This window comes from Ursus americanus, chromosome 36, assembly GCF_024610735.1.
Source record: "Ursus americanus isolate L20-20 chromosome 36, mUrsAme1.1.p, whole genome shotgun sequence".
In the NCBI taxonomy this organism is placed as follows: domain Eukaryota; kingdom Metazoa; phylum Chordata; class Mammalia; order Carnivora; family Ursidae; genus Ursus; species Ursus americanus.
This window is the reverse complement of record NC_142162.1, coordinates 26,892,723-26,910,082: the sequence shown is the minus strand read 5'-3', so window position 1 is coordinate 26,910,082 and position 17,360 is coordinate 26,892,723. Positions and strand designations below refer to the sequence as shown.

Genomic DNA, 17,360 nt, shown 5'->3' with positions numbered 1-17,360 from the left:
CCTTTTATAGAAAAGAACATTATGACACAGAGAGGTTTAGAAACTGCCCGCAACACACAGCTAGTAAACACTGGAGTCAAGATTTGAACCCAAGCTGTCTCATTTTTTTTGTTATGCTATTAGCAAAAAAGGAGAATTTATCATAAGACGGTTGTTACAGAACCAAGGGCAGAACTTCAAAGGTATTGCAGGATGGGCTGGAACCAGGAGATAGAAAACTATTGGGAATCCAGGCCATATTCATTCTCCTCTCTGCTCTCCAGACTAGATGTGGTAACTTTGATGGGCAAAGGGAAAATATTGGCAAAGGGGTGCAATAGATCATTTCACTGATCCTAAATTTTATTTGTCTTGGAGAATCCTAGCACTGTCCTCAACTTTGGAGGCCTGGCCAAGTCATTCCATTCTGGGGAGGTCTTAATTTCCTCATTTATAAAATGAGTTTTTACCACAGGATCCCTCAGGTCCCTTTCAGTTCTAAAACTCTATGATCCTAAGTGAACCTTCTAGGGCAGAAGCTCATTAATAATAGATTTGAATGTGTGGGTTTGGGAGGATAGACTAGAGGAGGATTCTGAGAAAAGAAGGACAGAATAATGGTTTAAGTGGAGCCTCAGTGTTGAATTACTACTTAGAGCTGGTATCAGGTAAAAGGCTTTGGGGATATACAAATGGAGGACAGAAAAGACTTCTCACCTTGACCAGACCAGATTATTCTGAATGATCTACGAGCAGTACTCTCTCTGTGTGTGAGTGTGAGCACGTGTGCATGTGTGCAAGCGTGTATGTGTGAGTGTGGGAAATAGCCCCCTCGCACAGTGATTTAATCTGGTTTATCTCTTTTCTCAGCTCAGAATTTTCTACAGGGCTTTCACCTAGGCCATAGGAAGAGAGCCAGAGGGCAAACCCAAACACTTGAAAGGCCCAATGAGCAAGTTGCACATTCATAAAATGGGAGGGTTGGTCTATATAACCTCTTGAAATCCTGCCCCCTTCTTAGCATTTTGTGGTTCTTGGTACTGAACAGAAAGCAACTCTCCTCTTCCTGAATGCTATGTGCTTGGACCAGAACTTGGTCTTTATTCCTCTTCTCTGTTTATACTGGCTGCCCAGATCCTTTTTCTGGGCCCCCTTTCTTCCTTAATTCTTCAAATCCTACTTGTTTTTTTAACTCCTTTGGACCCTCTTTGTTTTCTTATATTTTTCTGCAGACCCCCACCCCCTACCAGATTACACCCCTGGTTTCCAGGTCTCCACCTCCATGTCGGCCCACTGCTATCTGCTTCCTGGCTCTTAACTGAGGCTATCTCCTTGGGCTCCTCCAAGGGCCCCCTGGGATCCCCTATCGCGGTCCCTCTCACAGAAGCACACCTTTTTCCAAAGCCAAAGGATCAGATATTCAGTGGCTCAGGTGACAAACCTGTCGGGTTACAGATATTGTTTCCTGAAAGACCACACTACAGTGTCAGTGGCAACTCAGGCTGCCTGCAGTGCCCTGCCCTCACCTGGCTATCCCACACAAGGTGAGAATAACCAGAACTCACCTCTTAGCAGTGCTCACCTGGAAACATGGGTCCGAGCCTCTGGCCTCTGCTGCTGCCGCTATCCTGTGCAGGTGAGAGGAACAGCGAGCAAGGCTGGGGATGAAGGAGATGGTTGCTAAAAAGAGAGTTAAGAATGCAGAGATTAACTGGTTTCTTTAAAAAGATAAAGGAAGATGGGAGGGGCTAGAGCTAGGGAGAAAGTGAGGGTTACGAAACCAGGTCAAGACTTTCTGTAGGCTGATTCAGTAAAGGGACTCAGCTCGCCATCCCCTTCACCTCATCTTTAGCTCCAAGCTAGAACTGGGTTCCAGGGCAAGGCTGATTTGGGTTCTAGGCTCTTCCCCTTTAGTGAACTCCTGTTTTTCTCTTTACAGTGACTCTGGTCCCCACTGGGATTCAGTCCCTGGACCCTGGTCTCTCCGTCCTGAAGTCATTGCTCTCCACTATGGACCAGGCTCCCCAGGGACCCCTCAGCCGCTCACGGTTCTCTGCATTCCTGGCCAACATTTCTTCTTCCTTTGAGCCTGGGAGAATGGGGGAGGGACCTGTGGGGGAGCCCCCACCTCTCCAGCCCCCTGCCCTCCGGCTCCATGACTTCCTAGTGACATTGAGAGGCAGCCCAGACTGGGAGCCAATGCTAGGGCTGCTAGGGGATGTGCTGGCACTGCTGGGACAGGAGCAGACCCCTCGGGACTTTCTGGGGCACCAGGCAGGTGTGCTGGGTGGACTCGCAGAGGTGCTGCTAGGAGCCTTAGTTCCTATGGGACCCCCTACCCCTACCCGACCCACATGTACCCGTGATGGGCCCTCTGACTGTGTTCTGGTGGCTGACTGGTTACCTTCTCTGCTGCTGCTGTTAGAGGGTACACGCTGGCAGGCCCTGGTACAGGTGCAGCCCAGTGTGGACCCCACCAATGCCACAGGCCTGGATGGGAGGGAGCCAGCCCCCTACTTTTTGCAGGGTCTTTTAGGTTTGCTCACCCCAGTAGGGGAGCTGGGCTCTGAGGAGGCTCTTTGGGGAGGTCTGATGCGCACAGTGGGGGCCCCCCTCTATGCTGCCTTCCAGGAAGGTCTGCTCCGTGTCACCGACTCCCTACAGGATGAGGTTTCGTCCATTCTGGGGCAACCAGAGCCTGATGCCAATGGGCAGTGCCAGGGAGGTGAGTGCTGCCAGGTCTGGGGCTGGGCTGTGGCAGGGCAAAGAAGGGGTGAGATTGGGGTGGTCCTCTTCCTTACTGTTTCCCTCCTAGGCAACCTTCAGCAACTGCTTTTATGGTAAGTAACTCTCTTATCAGGAGAGGAGTTCTGATTGGGCTTGGGAAGTCATCAGCCTCCAGATGGAGGTGGAAACTGATGGGAGGGGTGTTGCTTAGTGGTGTTGGAGCATGACTGTCTGGGTTGGTGTCCCAGCTCTACCTTTACCTAGCCATGTGACCTTGGGGAGGTTACATTCTCATTCTATGCCTCAGTTTCCCTTCTTATAAAACATAGATAATATTAGCCACCATAGAGTTGTGGAAAGGGATTGAATGGGTTGATACTGTATGTGTAAGCCACTTAGAACTGTGCCTCGCACATACTGTTTAATAAATGTTACCTAATAAAAATGGGGTGTGGGAAGAAGGGATAAGACTGGATTCCTCCATCCCTTACTACTTCAGTACAACAATGCCAGAGTGTAGTCAGACTGACTCAGTTGCTGGGCAGATTTCCTGATATGAGGCCAGCCAAGGGTTGCAGTTAAGCTACCGAAAAGCATATGAAGAAAGGAGAAAGAAGGGAGCCAGGTGGACAGAAGGGACTCCAACTGGGCTCCTCCTAGTTGATTTTGTGCCTTGGCAGGACAGCTCTCTCTCCCATTTCCACCATTCCAGTATTTAAATCAGTGACACCTATACTCCCAGAGACTTTTGGAAAAGAAAGCCTGTGCTTGCCAGCCCCCATGCAGGGTTCTGGGCCAGGGTCAGGATGTTCAACTGGAGGAAACGTAAACTGACTAGATGCTGCCTGCTCCTCCCTCTACACCCAGGGGCATCCGGCACAACCTTTCCTGGGATGTCCAGGCGCTGGGCTTTCTGTCTGGATCGCCACCCCCCACCCCCTGCCCTCCTCCACTGCCTGAGCACGGGTGTGCCTCTGCCCAGGGCTTCCCAGCCCTCGGCCCACATCAGCCCTCGCCAGCAGCGAGCCATCTCTGTGGAGGCCCTCTGCGAGAACCACTCAGGCCCAGCACCACCCCACAGCATTTCCAACTTCTCCATCCACTTGCTCTGCCAGCACGCCAAGCCCGTCACCCCACAGCCCCCTCCCAGCACCGCTGCCATCTGCCAGACGGCTGTGTGGTATGCAGTCTCGTGGGCACCAGGTGCCCAAGCCTGGCTACAGGCTTGCCATGACCAGTTTCCTGATCAGTTCCTGGAGGCAATATGCAGCAACGTCTCCTTTTCAGCCCTGTCTGGCCCCAACCGCCGCCTGGTAAAGCGGCTCTGTGCTGGCCTGCTCCCACCCCCTACCAGCTGTCCGGAAGGCCTGCCCCCTGTTCCCCTCACCCCAGAGATCTTCTGGGGCTGCTTCTTGGAGAATGAGACTCTGTGGGCTGAGCGGCTGTGTGGAGAGGGGGGTCTGCAGGCTGTGCCCCCCAGCAATCAGGCTTGGGTTCAGCATGTGTGCCAGGGCCCCACCCCAGATGTCACTGCCTTCCCACCCTGCCACGTTGGACCTTGTGGGGAACGTTGCCCAGACGGGGGCAGCTTCCTGATGATGGTCTGTGCCAATGACACCATGTATGAAGCTCTAGTGCCCTTCTGGCCTTGGCTAGCAGGCCAGTGCAGGATAAGTCGTGGGGGCAATGACACTTGCTTCCTAGAGGGGCTACTGGGCCCTCTTCTGCCCTCTCTGCCACCACTGGGACCATCCCCACTGTGCCTGGCCCCAGCTCCCTTCCTGCTTGGCATGCTATCCCAGTTGCCACGCTGTCAGTCCTCTGTACCAGCCCTTGCCCACTCCACACGCCTACACTATCTCCTGCGCCTGCTGACCTTTCTCCTGGGTCCAGGGGCCGGGGGGACTGAGGCCCAGGGAATGCTGGGTCAGGCCCTGATGCTCTCCAGTCTCCCAGACAACTGCTCCTTCTGGGATGCCTTCCGCCCAGAGGGCCGGCGCAGTGTGCTGCGGACAGTCGCAGAGTACCTGGAACAGGAGGAACGGCCGACCCCGCTGGGCTTTGAACCCACTGCCAGCCCCAGCTCTGTTATAAACAAGATGGAGCTGTTGGCCTGCTTCAGCGTGAGTGATCTGCCAAGGTGAAAGCCCCTGGAACAGAGGGAAGGGCCTGCAAATGATTTCTCTAATACTGAGAGGATAACAGTATAGTATAGTATAGTATAGTATAGTATAGTATAGTATAGTATAGTATAGTATAGTATAGTATAGTACAGTGGTTTAAGCATATAGCTCTGGAGTCAGACAGGCTTGGGTTCACATCTTAGTTCTGTGATCAACTTTGAACAAGTTATTTAACCTCTCTGGGCAATATTTTTTATCTGTAAATGGGGGAGAATAAACATGCCACTTTTTTTTAGGGTGGCTGTAGGATTACATACGATAAGACATGCTGTGGGCTTATGTATATAGCAGGATACATAAACACGCAATACATGTTATCTCATTACTATGACTCTTTGACTCTCCGCCTTTCTGCTCCGGAAAGGAAAGGGATCAAGTTGGAGGGCCCTCATTCTGTCCCTAGAGAGTGAGGATTGGATGTAAAGGGAGATAAGGCAGAACTGAGGAAAATTCTGGGCGACTACAAATCGGAAGCCTTGGGTTCTGGGTTCAACTGTGTCACAAATTAGTGTGGTGTTAGGCAAATAATTTAACTGAGGCTTTCTGGGCTTCTGTGTCTTCTCTGTAGAGTGAAGGGGCTAGAATACATAAATACCATAATTCATTCACAGGTTGCCTGTTCTATGGAAGGCACCTTGCTAGATTCTGTAGGCTATGTAAAGATGCCTTACTCCATGTCAGGGCCCACCTTTCTCAAGCCCTGCATCCAGTGAAATGATTTTAGACAGATTCATAGTAATTTGGTTCACATCTCCAAGTATTTATTTATTGAGCCAGCAATGAACCTGGCATGGAAAAAGATACAGGAGAAGTTAGAGACATCATCCGTGGCCTAAAGGAGTTTCATATCTGAGGAGACACACATACTAGCTTCAGATGAAGGACAGGCATCCTAGCAAGTGGAGTTGGAGGGCCTGGGGAAGATTCAGGAGGGACAGAGGAGGCAGCTCTTGGCATCTTGTCTGTCTCCCCACCAGCCCGTGCTATGGGATCTGCTCCAGAGGGAGAAGAGTGTTTGGGCCCTGCAGATTCTCGTGCAGGTAACAGATGGAGGGGCACATGGGTGGGCTGGGTCACAACCCAGTGAGGCCATGTCCACAATAACCTCCTGCTCCCAGGCATACCTGCACATGCCACCGGAAAATCTCCAGCAGCTGGTGCTTTCAGCAGAGAGGGAGGCTGCTCAGGGCTTCCTGACACTCATGCACCGTTCCTGGGCCCAGCTGCAGGTGGGCACTGAGAGAGGGGGAACCAGGGTGGAGGGAGAAATCTAGGAATCAAGAGCACCTGGAACCTGGGGTGCAGAGGGCTTGCGCAGTGGAAAGAGGCACTCGAGAGGGGATGGCAAGGATTGTGAGCATTTCCAGAGTCAGCATCCTTTCCTGTGCCCCCCGCAGGTACCACCATCTGAGGAGCAGGCCCTGGGTCGCCTGACAGCCTTGCTGCTCCAGCGGTACCCGCGCCTCACCTCCCAGCTCTTCATTGACCTGTCACCGCTCATCCCCTTCTTGGCTGTCTCTGACCTGATGCGCTTCCCACCGTCCCTGTTGGCCAATGACAGTGTGTAAGGGCCCCGCACCACTCCTCCTGATCCTGTCAGAGTCAAGCCAACTCCACCAGCCTAGTGCAGCTGCCTCCTGAGATCCTCTCTGTTAAAATTAGGGAGAGTCTCCTTCTGGCCCATGACAGTAGGGCTGCAAAGTAGCAGCAGACAACAGTTTGGGACAGGGCCGAGGGCTGAGACCCATTACTCTCCCCAGCCTGGCTGCCATCCGGGATTACAGCCCAGGAATGAGGCCTGACCAGAAGGAGGCTCTTGCAAAGCGCCTGCTGGCCCCTGAGCTTTTTGGGGAAGTTCCTGCCTGGTCCCAGGAGCTACTGTGGGCAGTGCTGCCCCTGCTCCCCCACCTCCCTCTGGAAAACTTTCTGCAGCTCAGCCCTCACCAGGTAGGACATGATCCTCTTAACTTGACTGGCCCATCTGCTGCTAGGTGGGACAGGAGTCAGTAGCGTGCCTCCTGGTGAGCTCCTCCCCACGAGTGTCCCACAGTGACCCTAGCACAAGCGGACCCTCATCTCAGATCCAGGCCCTGGAGGATAGCTGGCCAGCAGCAGGTCTTGGGCCCGGGCACGCCCGACATGTGCTACGCAGCCTGGTGAACCAGAGTGTCCAGGATGGAGAAGAGCAGGTACGCAGGTGAGTGGTTGTGGGATCAGTGATCAAGGCCACACTGGGAGAGAGGTGAGGACAGCTGCCGTGGTGGGCTGGGGTCTTGGAAGGAAGGGGCAAGAAAGTAGGCAGTGGCCTCAGGCAGTATCGGACTCCAGGACAGAGGCCTATCTATGGCACCCGTAGTTCCTAGTTTAGCGGTCAGGGCGCCTACTCTATGTACCTACATGGTCCCCACCTTAGTGCCAGCTTCCGTGACCACTGAAGGCCAGCTTTGTGCCCTTCTCAGGCTGGGGCCCCTCGCCTGTTTCCTGAGCCCTGAGGAGCTGCAGAGCCTGGTACCCTTGAGCGATCCAATGGGGCCGGTAGAACGGGGGCTGCTGGAATGTGCGGCCAACGGGACCCTCAGCCCACAAGGACGGGTGAGCCCCTTGGCACAGACCTACAAGACTCCAGGCTTTCCTTGGGTCTGTGTGGAGGACTTGCCCCATCATCTCAACCAAGCTTAGCACAACCATGCGAGTCTTCCCTCGACCTCTGCCACCTCTGTTCCTTTCTCCATGGTCATTCTCATCTGTTACCACCTCTTCCTGACCCTATGCCATCCGGGTCAAATTATACCCTTTGACATCTTAAACCCAATCTGTTCCTATCCCATCCCGGGTTCTAAGCCCTAGCCCAGGCCCTGGGAGATCCAAATGTAGGATTAGATAGGAAGTTTAAGGTTCACTTGTCTTTTCTCTCCAGTCCCAAACCTTCTTTGCTTACAGGTGGCATATGAACTTCTGGGAGTGTTGCGCTCATCTGGAGGAGCTGTGCTGAGCCCCCGGGAGCTGCGAGTCTGGGCTCCTCTCTTCCCTCAGTTGGGCCTCCGCTTCCTGCAGGAGCTGTCAGAGCCCCAGCTTAGAGCCATGCTTCCTGCCCTGCAGGGAACCAGTGTCACACCTGCCCAGGTGGGTCTATCTCTCTCTCCGGCATCCACATTCCACCCCCGGGAACCCCAGTCAAGAGAATTATATTCAGGGATACCATCAGCTCCTCTGGAGCCTCCTTTTTCTCTGTCCCAGGGAGGACTCCCTCATCCCTCTTCCTCAGATCAAGAAGAACCTGGAGCCAGGCTAGTCACTGGGGGTGGTAGAGAGGGAGCTGGAAGTTTTGGAGGGTAGGTCCTAGGGACTTGTTAAAACCTGGCTATCAGGACCTGAGAGCTGTTGTTTCCTGTCCAATCCCACCTTAGGCTGCTTTACTGCTTGGACGGCTCCTCCCTAGGCATGATGTGAGTAGCAACATCTTCTCAACATTCTCCAGAGGTCCCTGTCCCCCTTTCCCTGGCTCCTGCATCTGCCCCTTTCTTCCCTCTAAGCTCGTCATACCTGCCGCTGTACTGTGATTGTTGTCTTCCCTACCGCCCTGCCTCTCTTCTTCAGGATTCTTGTCTCTCTTGCTCCCCAGCTGTCCCTGGAAGAACTCTGCTCCTTGCACCCTCTGCTGCCAGGCCTCAGCTCCCAGACACTCCAGGCCATCCCGAGGCGAGTTCTGGTTGGGGCCTGCTCCTGCTTGGCCCCTGAACTATCACGCCTCTCAGCCTGCCAGACCGCAGCGTTGTTGCAGACCTTTCGGGTAGGAGAGTGGCAGGGAGGATGAGACACTCAGGAATGTGGGCTCTGGGGAAGGAGGGGACATCTTCTCTGTGGCCAGGGAAAGCCTCCCAAACCTCCCCACTTCCTTACAGACACACACACTGCCAATTCTCGTGCAGGTGAAAGACGGAGTTAAAAACATAGGTACAACAGGTGCCGGTGCGGCTGTGTGTATCCCTGGTCAGGTACGTGTGGCATCTCCGAACCAAGCCCCCTCCATGTCCCAGGGGAGTTTCATATGGCTGGCGCTGCCTCACACACTCCGCCTGCAGGGGCCCTGAGAGTCCAGACTGGCTCTGTGCCCACCAAGACATTAGCAGCCCTCCCCAGTTCCAGAGACGGGACAGGGTGATTCACACTGGCCTCGAATGTCAAAGCAAGAAGGGTCCGAGAAATCTTCCAAGCCAACCACCCTGCTTTCAGATAAAAAGACCAAAGCTCAGAGAGGACTTTAGTCCACCAGGTGCCTAAAGAGCAGCAAGACTTGCCCACAGCCCCCTTCGATGTGACGGCTCTCAGGCGTGCCCTGCTCTAGTGGCACGGGCCATCCATCCATACCCCAGCTTTGGTGCCTTCCTGTCCCCCGGTTCCCCTCTTACCTATCACTACACTGCTACACACACCCCCACCAGCAGCCCATCCCCACCACCTGGCCAGACTGCCTGCTTCCTCTGCTCCCGCTCAAGCTGCTGCAGCTGGACTCCGCGGCTCTTCTGGCTAACCGAAGGCGCTACCGTGAGCTGCCCTGGTCTGAACAGCAGGTAATTCTCCCACTCACCCCAGAACAGCCCTCTACGTTCCACCTCTTTTACCCGTCAGCCCTAGATTGGGCATGTTATCCCGAGCATCCTTTATACTTTATAATGTGACTTGTTTTGCTCTTCCCTTCTCCCTCCTCCCTAACCCTCCATTTCTCTCTCTCTCTCTCCCTTAGAGGAATGTGCATTTGGGAGAGTAGGAAGCTGGTGGGACCCACACGGTGGGGAGGAAGGCCTGGGTCCAAGACATCTTAAGTTCTTGGGCAAGTATCTCTGCTGGGGCACTGCTCCTCGTTTTCTCTCTTGTAGGCACAGTTTCTCTGGAAGAAGATGCAGGTGCCCACCAACCTGACACTCAGGAATCTGCAGTGAGTAACTTGCGTTGAGCAGTGAGTTTAATTTGACTCACATTTTTTGAGCACTTACCATGTGCCAGGCTCCATGTGATATGCAATGCGAGATGGGATGAATGACGCGTCGTCCCAGCTTTGGCTCCTCCTCACTTTAGCCTCTTGCCCTCCCACAGGACCACAACTACCCTGACTAGTTTAAGGGATTCAGAAAACCTGCGTTCAGGTCCCAGGCCTGACATGTATTTGTATCTTGGGCAAGTCATTTAATCTCTCTAAGCTTCAGTTTTTTCTTCTATAGAATGAGAACTAAAATAGTACCTATGTATTTGTGAGGATTAAATGAGATAAGTCATACTTAATATAGTGCCTGGCCCCATGCAAGCTCCCAATAGACATTTGCTGTTGTTATTTTAATCCAGTTAGTTAATCAGAACCACTGGCCAAGCAGCAGTAAACAGAAATAAGTATCACCTAACCTCCACCCACAGTAAAGGAATCATGGATTTCCGAATCTAAAGACATAACTCTAGGCTCAGTTTACCATGTATGTAATAGAGTGATGTTGGGAATGTCGCTTGACCTCTGTGCATGTGTATTTTCCTCTCTGATAAATAGTGATGATGTGGGGAGCCAATGAGAGTATCTATGAAAGAACATTTCTCAAACTATAAGTTACCATAAATGAACATCTGTACTTGTTTCGAGAGCGTCGACACAAGGAGCAGACAGACCATGGCATGTGTTGAATGAACCATCTATCCACTCACACACCTACAGGGCTCTGGGCACCCTGGCAGGGGGCATGTCGTGTGAGTTTCTGCAGCAGATCAACTCGATGGCAGACTTCCTTGAAGTAGTGCACGTGATCTATCAGCTGCCCACTGGGGTTCGAGGGAGCCTGGTGAGAGGGGTGCTTAGGCAGTAGTTGCAGCAGGGAGGCAGGGACCCTGGATACAGAATCCAGCCCCCATGCTGGACTTGGTCCTGACCTGTTTCTACACCTGTCCTACAGAGAGCCTGTATCTGGGCAGAGCTACAGCGGAGGATGACCATGCCAGAGCCAGAGTTGGCAACCCTGGGTCCAGAACTGAGTGGGCTAGACACCAAGCTACTCCTGGATTTACCGTAAGTGCTGCAACTAGAGATACTGGCTCCTTAGAAGTCTCAACTTGGTATTGAAGATCTGCCCTTAGGAAGTACCCTGAAGATGGTGGTTTTCTTTCTGATGGTTATAGCCCAAAGTGGAGGATTTTATTCAAAGTTGCTCTATGTATTGACTGGCTCCCAGAACATGGACCCAACATGGGACAGCTGAGAGTGGGCAACACTATGATGTGGCCTAATATAACCTAGGCCACATTAATAGAGATAGAATATCTGAACTGAGGGAGGCAATGGTCCAATTCTGCCCTAGAGGATTGTCGTCTGCTTAAGCAACCATGTTGTCAGTGTGTGTTCAGTGGAGTACAGAAAAAGAACATGTATGAAACATGCATTATAAATGCCTTCAAACACCCCGAGGGCTACCAAATAGAAAATAGATTGGCATGTTTCTGAATGGCCCTATTGGGCATCACAAGGACAAGTGACTAAAAATCAGATTCTTGCAAAATATAAGGAAAATTGGTGTAGTGAATTCCCAACATCAACTATTCAAGAGCTGTTCAAGCCTAGGCTGGATGGTCTCATAGCAGGAATGTGGCAGAGCACATTCAGGTATGGGTAAGAGTTGTGGGGAGAGAAAACTCATGAACCTGAATCCTCCTAACAGACTCTAGGGGTTCATGAATATCTCTCATAGGCTTCTTTTTCCATTTTACCCCCATCCCTACCTCATTGCCATCTGAACTGTAAGTCAGGGTAGAAAAAGGCTGGTGTTAGTCTTCCTAGGGATGAGGTGATGGTAAAAGTGGTTGACTCCATCCTTACATTTTTATACGCCTTTCCACAGATTTTAGCCTTTGTGCTACACGGCCTAGTTCCAGTTCCAGAATTGGCAACCCTAGATAGAGTATAGAATATCACTTCTAATTTTGGGGCAAGAGGGCTTAAAAAAAAAGTCATTCAAATCTGTTTAAATTTATTGGTTCTTGGAGATAATTTAGGATTCCAAGAACCTGGATAAGGTGAAAGATCCTAGACCATGAGTTGGAAGACCTGAGTTCCTCATCTGTGAAAGAGTAAGAAAAATACCTGTTTTACCTCAAGATCTTGTCATAAGGATCAAATGAGAGAACACCCAAAAGAACTTGGTAAACTGTGTAGCACTATGCAAATGAGAGAGGACCTCCTCACAACAAGTAGAGGAAGGGTGGCGCTGTGGAAAAGAGAAATTGGGAGTAAGATCCCACCACCTCTGGGATCCTGTCTCCTAATCTATCAATGGTGGTGGGGGGGGGGAATTTTAATGATATTTAATATTTGGGGTTTTGGGTTCCATTAGATGGTAAGATCATTGGTCATTTCTCAGGAAGACTAGAAATATGTCATTCCTTTTGTTGTCTCCCTTTAAACACTATGATGGGAATTGCATCTGAGGCAATTTAATATCAGATCCTGTCCAGGGCCATAAAATTTGGTCTGATGTTACCTCTCTTGTCTGGGCAATGTGGCATTCTGCAATCTCTTTTCAATAGGGCTCATTTCTGATGGCCCCTGTTGTCAAATTGCTATAGGGTCCGAATGATGGATAGACTGTCCAATGAATCTATTATGTTGGTGGTGGAGCTGGTACGAGGAGCTCCAGAACAGCTGCTGGCACTGACCCCACTCCACCGGGTAGCCCTGGCAGAGAGGGCACTACAAAACTTGGTAAGAGTCCAACCTACCAGACTCAGAGCTGCTGCCTGGATAATTTTTACCTCTCAGACAATGCTCTCTGTCTTCTAGTCCCAGCCCCACACTTTTGATGCCAAACAGGTTCTTGTCCACAAGGCCCTAGCCCCTAGATCCATTCCTTGAGAACCTGCTTCCTATTTCTTGTCCACATTTATTAGAGTCCCCCAAAATCCCTTGGATTCCATCTCCTAGCATTTCTGCCTATCTGGGCCCCTTATTTAAGAAAGCAAACAATAGCAGTGAACATCATAGGGTTTTGAGCTGGGAGCTGGAGGGAGATAAAAATCAAAGGTTTTGGTGTCTTGATCAAAGGGTCCGGTCCTCTGAGTCAGAGGTGCATTGTCCCAAGGCCTGATGCCTCTCTCCAGGCTCCAAAGGAGACAACAGTCTCAAGGGAAGTGTTGGAGACATTGGGCCCCTTGGTTGGATTCCTGGGAATAGAGAGTACACGACGGATCCCTCTACCGATCCTGCTGGCCCATCTCAATCAGCTACAGGGCTTCTGCCTAGGAGAGCCATTTGCCACAGAGCTGGGATGGCTCCTGTCACAGGAGCCTGTTCTTGGGTATGAACCTTCGGGAACTTCCAATTCTAACTCATCCTACACCCACCCTCTTAACCACCATCATCAGTGGAAGCTCATTCAATATACTCATGGTTCCTTGGAGCCCTGAGTCCCCAGTCCTAGCACGTCCTCTTTTCCCCTTCCCTTCCCTCACAGTTCTCCCAGCATCCCAGCCTCTGATCTTCTTCCTGTCCCCCAGGAAGCCAGAGTTGTGGAGCCAGGGTGAAGTAGAGCAAGCTGGACGCCTAGTACTCACTCTGTCTACTGAAGCTATTTCCTTGATCCCCAGGGTGAGGTGAAGGAACAAGGGAGGGAGTAAGAGCAGAGAGGGGACTGGGGAGCTAAGGCCAAGGAGGCTGAGGACAAGGAATGTGAAGCCTGAATCTGGGGGAAACTGCTAAAAAGATATAGGACTTTGGAATTACAGCCGCCGCAGCTGGCCCTGACCTTCCTAGGTCTCTGCACCCTCCATCTACCTTCTCACACAGGAAGCCTTGGGCCCAGAGACCCTGGAGCGGCTCCTAGAGAAGCAGCAGAGCTGGGAGCAGAGCAGAGTTGGACAGCTATGTGGTGGGCCACAGCTTGCTCCCAAGAAAGCAGCCTTGGTAGCTGGGGTTGTACGGCCTACTGCAGAAGATCTCCCAGGTAAAACTACCCAAATATTCAAAAGTCTATTGGGGTGTATAGGAAAGAATATCCAGCAATGTAGTCAGTTTAGGCTCTAGGTATGCTGTGCCCTTTGAGTAGATTTGGACACTTTCTGTTCTCTGGGCTTGGGTTTTCTAATCTATAAACCACAGTGGTTAGAGGGATGATCTTCAAGATCTTTTCTAGTTCTAGGATTCTATAGCCCTCGAAATTTAGAACTCATTACATTTTTAGACCAGGACTTCCCTTTTCCTATTCTCTTATCCCTGTTAACAGTGACCCAGCTTCTAGGATTGACTCTATGCTAGAGTATGGAGCTATCTCTTGGGAAGATGCTTAGGATGTAGGAGGGAGACACTGTGGGGTCAAAGACCTGGGTTCTGATCTAAACCTGCCATTAAATCCCTAGGCAACCTCCCTCAGTCTTCCATTTATACAATGAGGGGCTTGTCCTTTCTAGTCACTTACTTGTTCTAATATCCTTTGAGTCCTATAATTCTCACACTATAGTAATCCTTTGGCCCATAGCATCCCGTCATCCTATCCGAAGGTTGGAGGGGTCATTCCACCTATAGCTATCTCTCTGGGCATAGTTTAGTTCCACACTGACCCCCTGTGCCTGCCTTACCCCTTCAGAACCTGTGCCAAATTGTGCAGATGTACGGGGGACATTCCCAGCAGCCTGGTCGGCAACCCAGATTGCAGAGATGGAGCTCTCAGACTTTGAGGACTGCCTGGCATTATTTGCAGGAGACCCAGGACTTGGGCCTGAAGAACTACGGGCAGCGATGGGCAAGGCAAAACAGGTTAGGGATGGAGAGGCCAACACAAGGAAGCTGGTTGGGTGTAGTACGGACACATGGGAATGGATAACTGGGTAAGAGGTGGGAGAAACAGGAATTAAATAATTAGAGAGTTAGAGTTTGGATCCTGAGTAGGGAGTCAGAGGGGATGAGTATGGAAAAAAGGAAGCTGGTGCGGTGGGTAGAGGGAAGAGAGCAGTGGTTACCAAACTTCACTGTGTATCAGAATTACCCAGGGAGCAGATTTTTAAAATGCTGATGCCAGGGTCCCATGCTAGACTCACTGAAGAATCTTCTTAGGGCTCTCGGGATCTGCATTTTAACAGGCATTCCCAGTGAGTCCGGTGCACGTAAAAGTTTAGAACCCATGGACTAGAGTCTGCTATTCTTCCCTACTGAGACTCTAGTGTCTTTCAGTAACACCTTAGTCAGAGGAACCTTAAACCAATCCTCATTTTACAGTTGAGGAAACTAAAGACCTGGAGAGGCAAGTGATTTGCTTACAGTTACACAGCTAAGGTCAGAGGCATGACTAAGACCCAGCATTCTGACTCCCTAGACCAGTGCTTTTCCATTCACATTGTTCTTCTCTTTCTCCTAGTTGTGGGGTCCTCCCCGGGGATTCCGTCCTGAGCAGATCCTGCAGCTGGGTCGGCTCTTAATAGGTCTAGGAGAGCGGGAACTACAGGAGCTGATCCTAGTGGACTGGGGAGTGCTGAGCACCCTGGGGCAGATAGATGGCTGGAGCTCCATGCAGGTAACACCTTCCCTTTTCCTACGACCTTCCGAACATCCATTCCACAGATCCAGGCCTCCAGGTCACCTGAAGCCCAAGGAATTTTTTCCTGTCACCCTGCCTGGCCATTCTTTCTATTTTTAAATACCTCATACTTGTGATGTGAGGAACTCTGTGATTTATTCACTTTGAGGCCCTGAACGGGTAAAACTCCCTCCTGCCTGTTTTCCCTGGCCTTCTCTTTTTTGGATCCTCAACCTTCCCCATGGCTATTGGACCTTCAGGTCTTCATAATACAAGTATATAATCCAGTAGCACTTGTCACTTCCCTAATCACTTCCCCTTCCATGAATTTCCCATGATTTCTCTCCTTATTCTGTGCCCTCCATCCCCATCCAGCTCCGGGTTGTGGTCTCCAGTTTCTTGCGGCAGAGTGGCCGGCATGTGAGCCACCTGGACTTCCTTCACCTGACTGCACTGGGTTATACACTCTGTGGACTTCGGCCAGAGGAGCTACAGCATATCAGCAGTTGGGAATTTAGGTCACCTGTGGAGGGAAAGGTGTGGGTGGTGGTGCTGATGTAAGGATGAACTCACTGGGGTTGGAAGGCTCATGAAGGAGTGGTCCCATGGAGGAAGGGACCTCACTTGAAGTCATCTGTACTCCCATCTCACATCCATGGACCCTATCACTGTGGCTGAATTTTTCTCCCTTTCATCCCACTCTTCCCCAGCCAAGCAGCTCTCTTCCTGGGCAATCTGCATCTCCGGTGTTCAGAGGAGCAACTGGAAGTTCTGGCCCAGCTTCTTGTTCTGCCTGGTGGTTTTGGCCCCATCAGTAACTGGGGGCCCGAGATCTTTACCGAAATTGGCACAATAGCAGGTAGGGAGGCTGGACCACTGCTGGTACTAGTTGTCAGGGGTTGGTTTCCATACCATGGCTGGATTGGTGGAGGACCACTCTGGAATTCTTAAGATGGGAGTCTGAGAAGGTATTCAGGTAAGAGTTTGGAGATGTGTTGGGAAAGGTGTATGGTAGGATACTTTGGAAGAGGTTGGAGAAGGTCTATAAGTTTGAAGAGAAGGGGAAGGCCAGTATAAGACAACATTTGGGCACTCATCCCACTTACTTCAACAGCGGGGATCCCAGACCTGGCTCTTTCAGCACTGCTGCAGGAACAGATCCAGGGCCTTACCCCTCTTGCTATTTCTGTCATCCCTGCTCCTAAATTTGCTGTAAGTATTGATGGGCTGGGGTGTGAGGTGACCACAAAGAGCCAGGGCCCAACAGGGGCTGTAGTGGATGTACCAATTCCTGTCCCCACCCCCAGGTGGTATTCAGCCCCACCCAGCTATCTAGTCTCACAAGTGTTCAGGCTGTGGCTGTCACTCCTGAACAAATGGCCTTTCTGAGTCCTGAGCAGCGACGAGCTGTGGCATGGGCGCAGCATGAGGGGAAGGAGAGCCCAGAACAGCAGGGTGAGTTCCCAAATGTACAGCCTGACCCTCCAACTCCTGACCCAGAAACTGACCCTGAACTTGGTGCTCTCTGGCTCATAGGACCCACTCAGGGAGATCCCTGGAATAAAGGGGTCTGGGCAGATAGTTTCCATATATCAGTGGTTCCTGGGGAACAGAGTTGTAATATTCCTTCCATACTCTGTCTCATTATAGGTCGAAGCACAGCCTGGGGCCTTCAGGACTGGTCACAACCCTCCTGGGCCATGGCATTGACCATCTGCTTCCTTGGCAACCTGCTACAAACCTGTCTCTACAGTTAAAGGGAGAGATTATTGGGAAAGAAACTTTATAATAAAGTGCAAACGGAAATGCATTCTAATTATCCTCAGGAAGCTGATGAAGAATATGGGTAAAATGCTAATGCTTTCCACCCACCTGAGAATCAGTATTCCTGGCATGCCATATCTGGAGTCTTCTTTCCATCATAAATAACCCCACT

At 51.2% G+C, this 17,360-nt stretch overlaps 1 protein-coding gene across 1 annotated transcript; it reads left to right on the top strand.

Moving 5' to 3' along the window:
* Positions 1–1,569: 1,569 nt before the first annotated feature.
* Positions 1,570–17,225, top strand: STRC (stereocilin). The gene is given in 30 exon segments (XM_045772124.2): positions 1,570–1,615; positions 1,919–2,704; positions 2,795–2,819; positions 3,574–3,634; positions 3,636–4,829; positions 5,867–5,929; positions 6,008–6,118; positions 6,287–6,453; positions 6,650–6,836; positions 6,971–7,086; positions 7,349–7,481; positions 7,830–8,012; positions 8,297–8,335; positions 8,512–8,679; positions 8,819–8,884; positions 9,335–9,460; positions 9,767–9,825; positions 10,588–10,711; positions 10,823–10,935; positions 12,486–12,621; positions 13,017–13,213; positions 13,413–13,503; positions 13,702–13,858; positions 14,498–14,667; positions 15,266–15,421; positions 15,800–15,942; positions 16,135–16,283; positions 16,539–16,636; positions 16,732–16,879; positions 17,075–17,225. Coding segments are annotated over 30 exon segments (5,319 nt in total). The 3' UTR covers positions 17,182–17,225.
* The last annotated feature ends 135 nt before the right edge of the window (positions 17,226–17,360 follow it).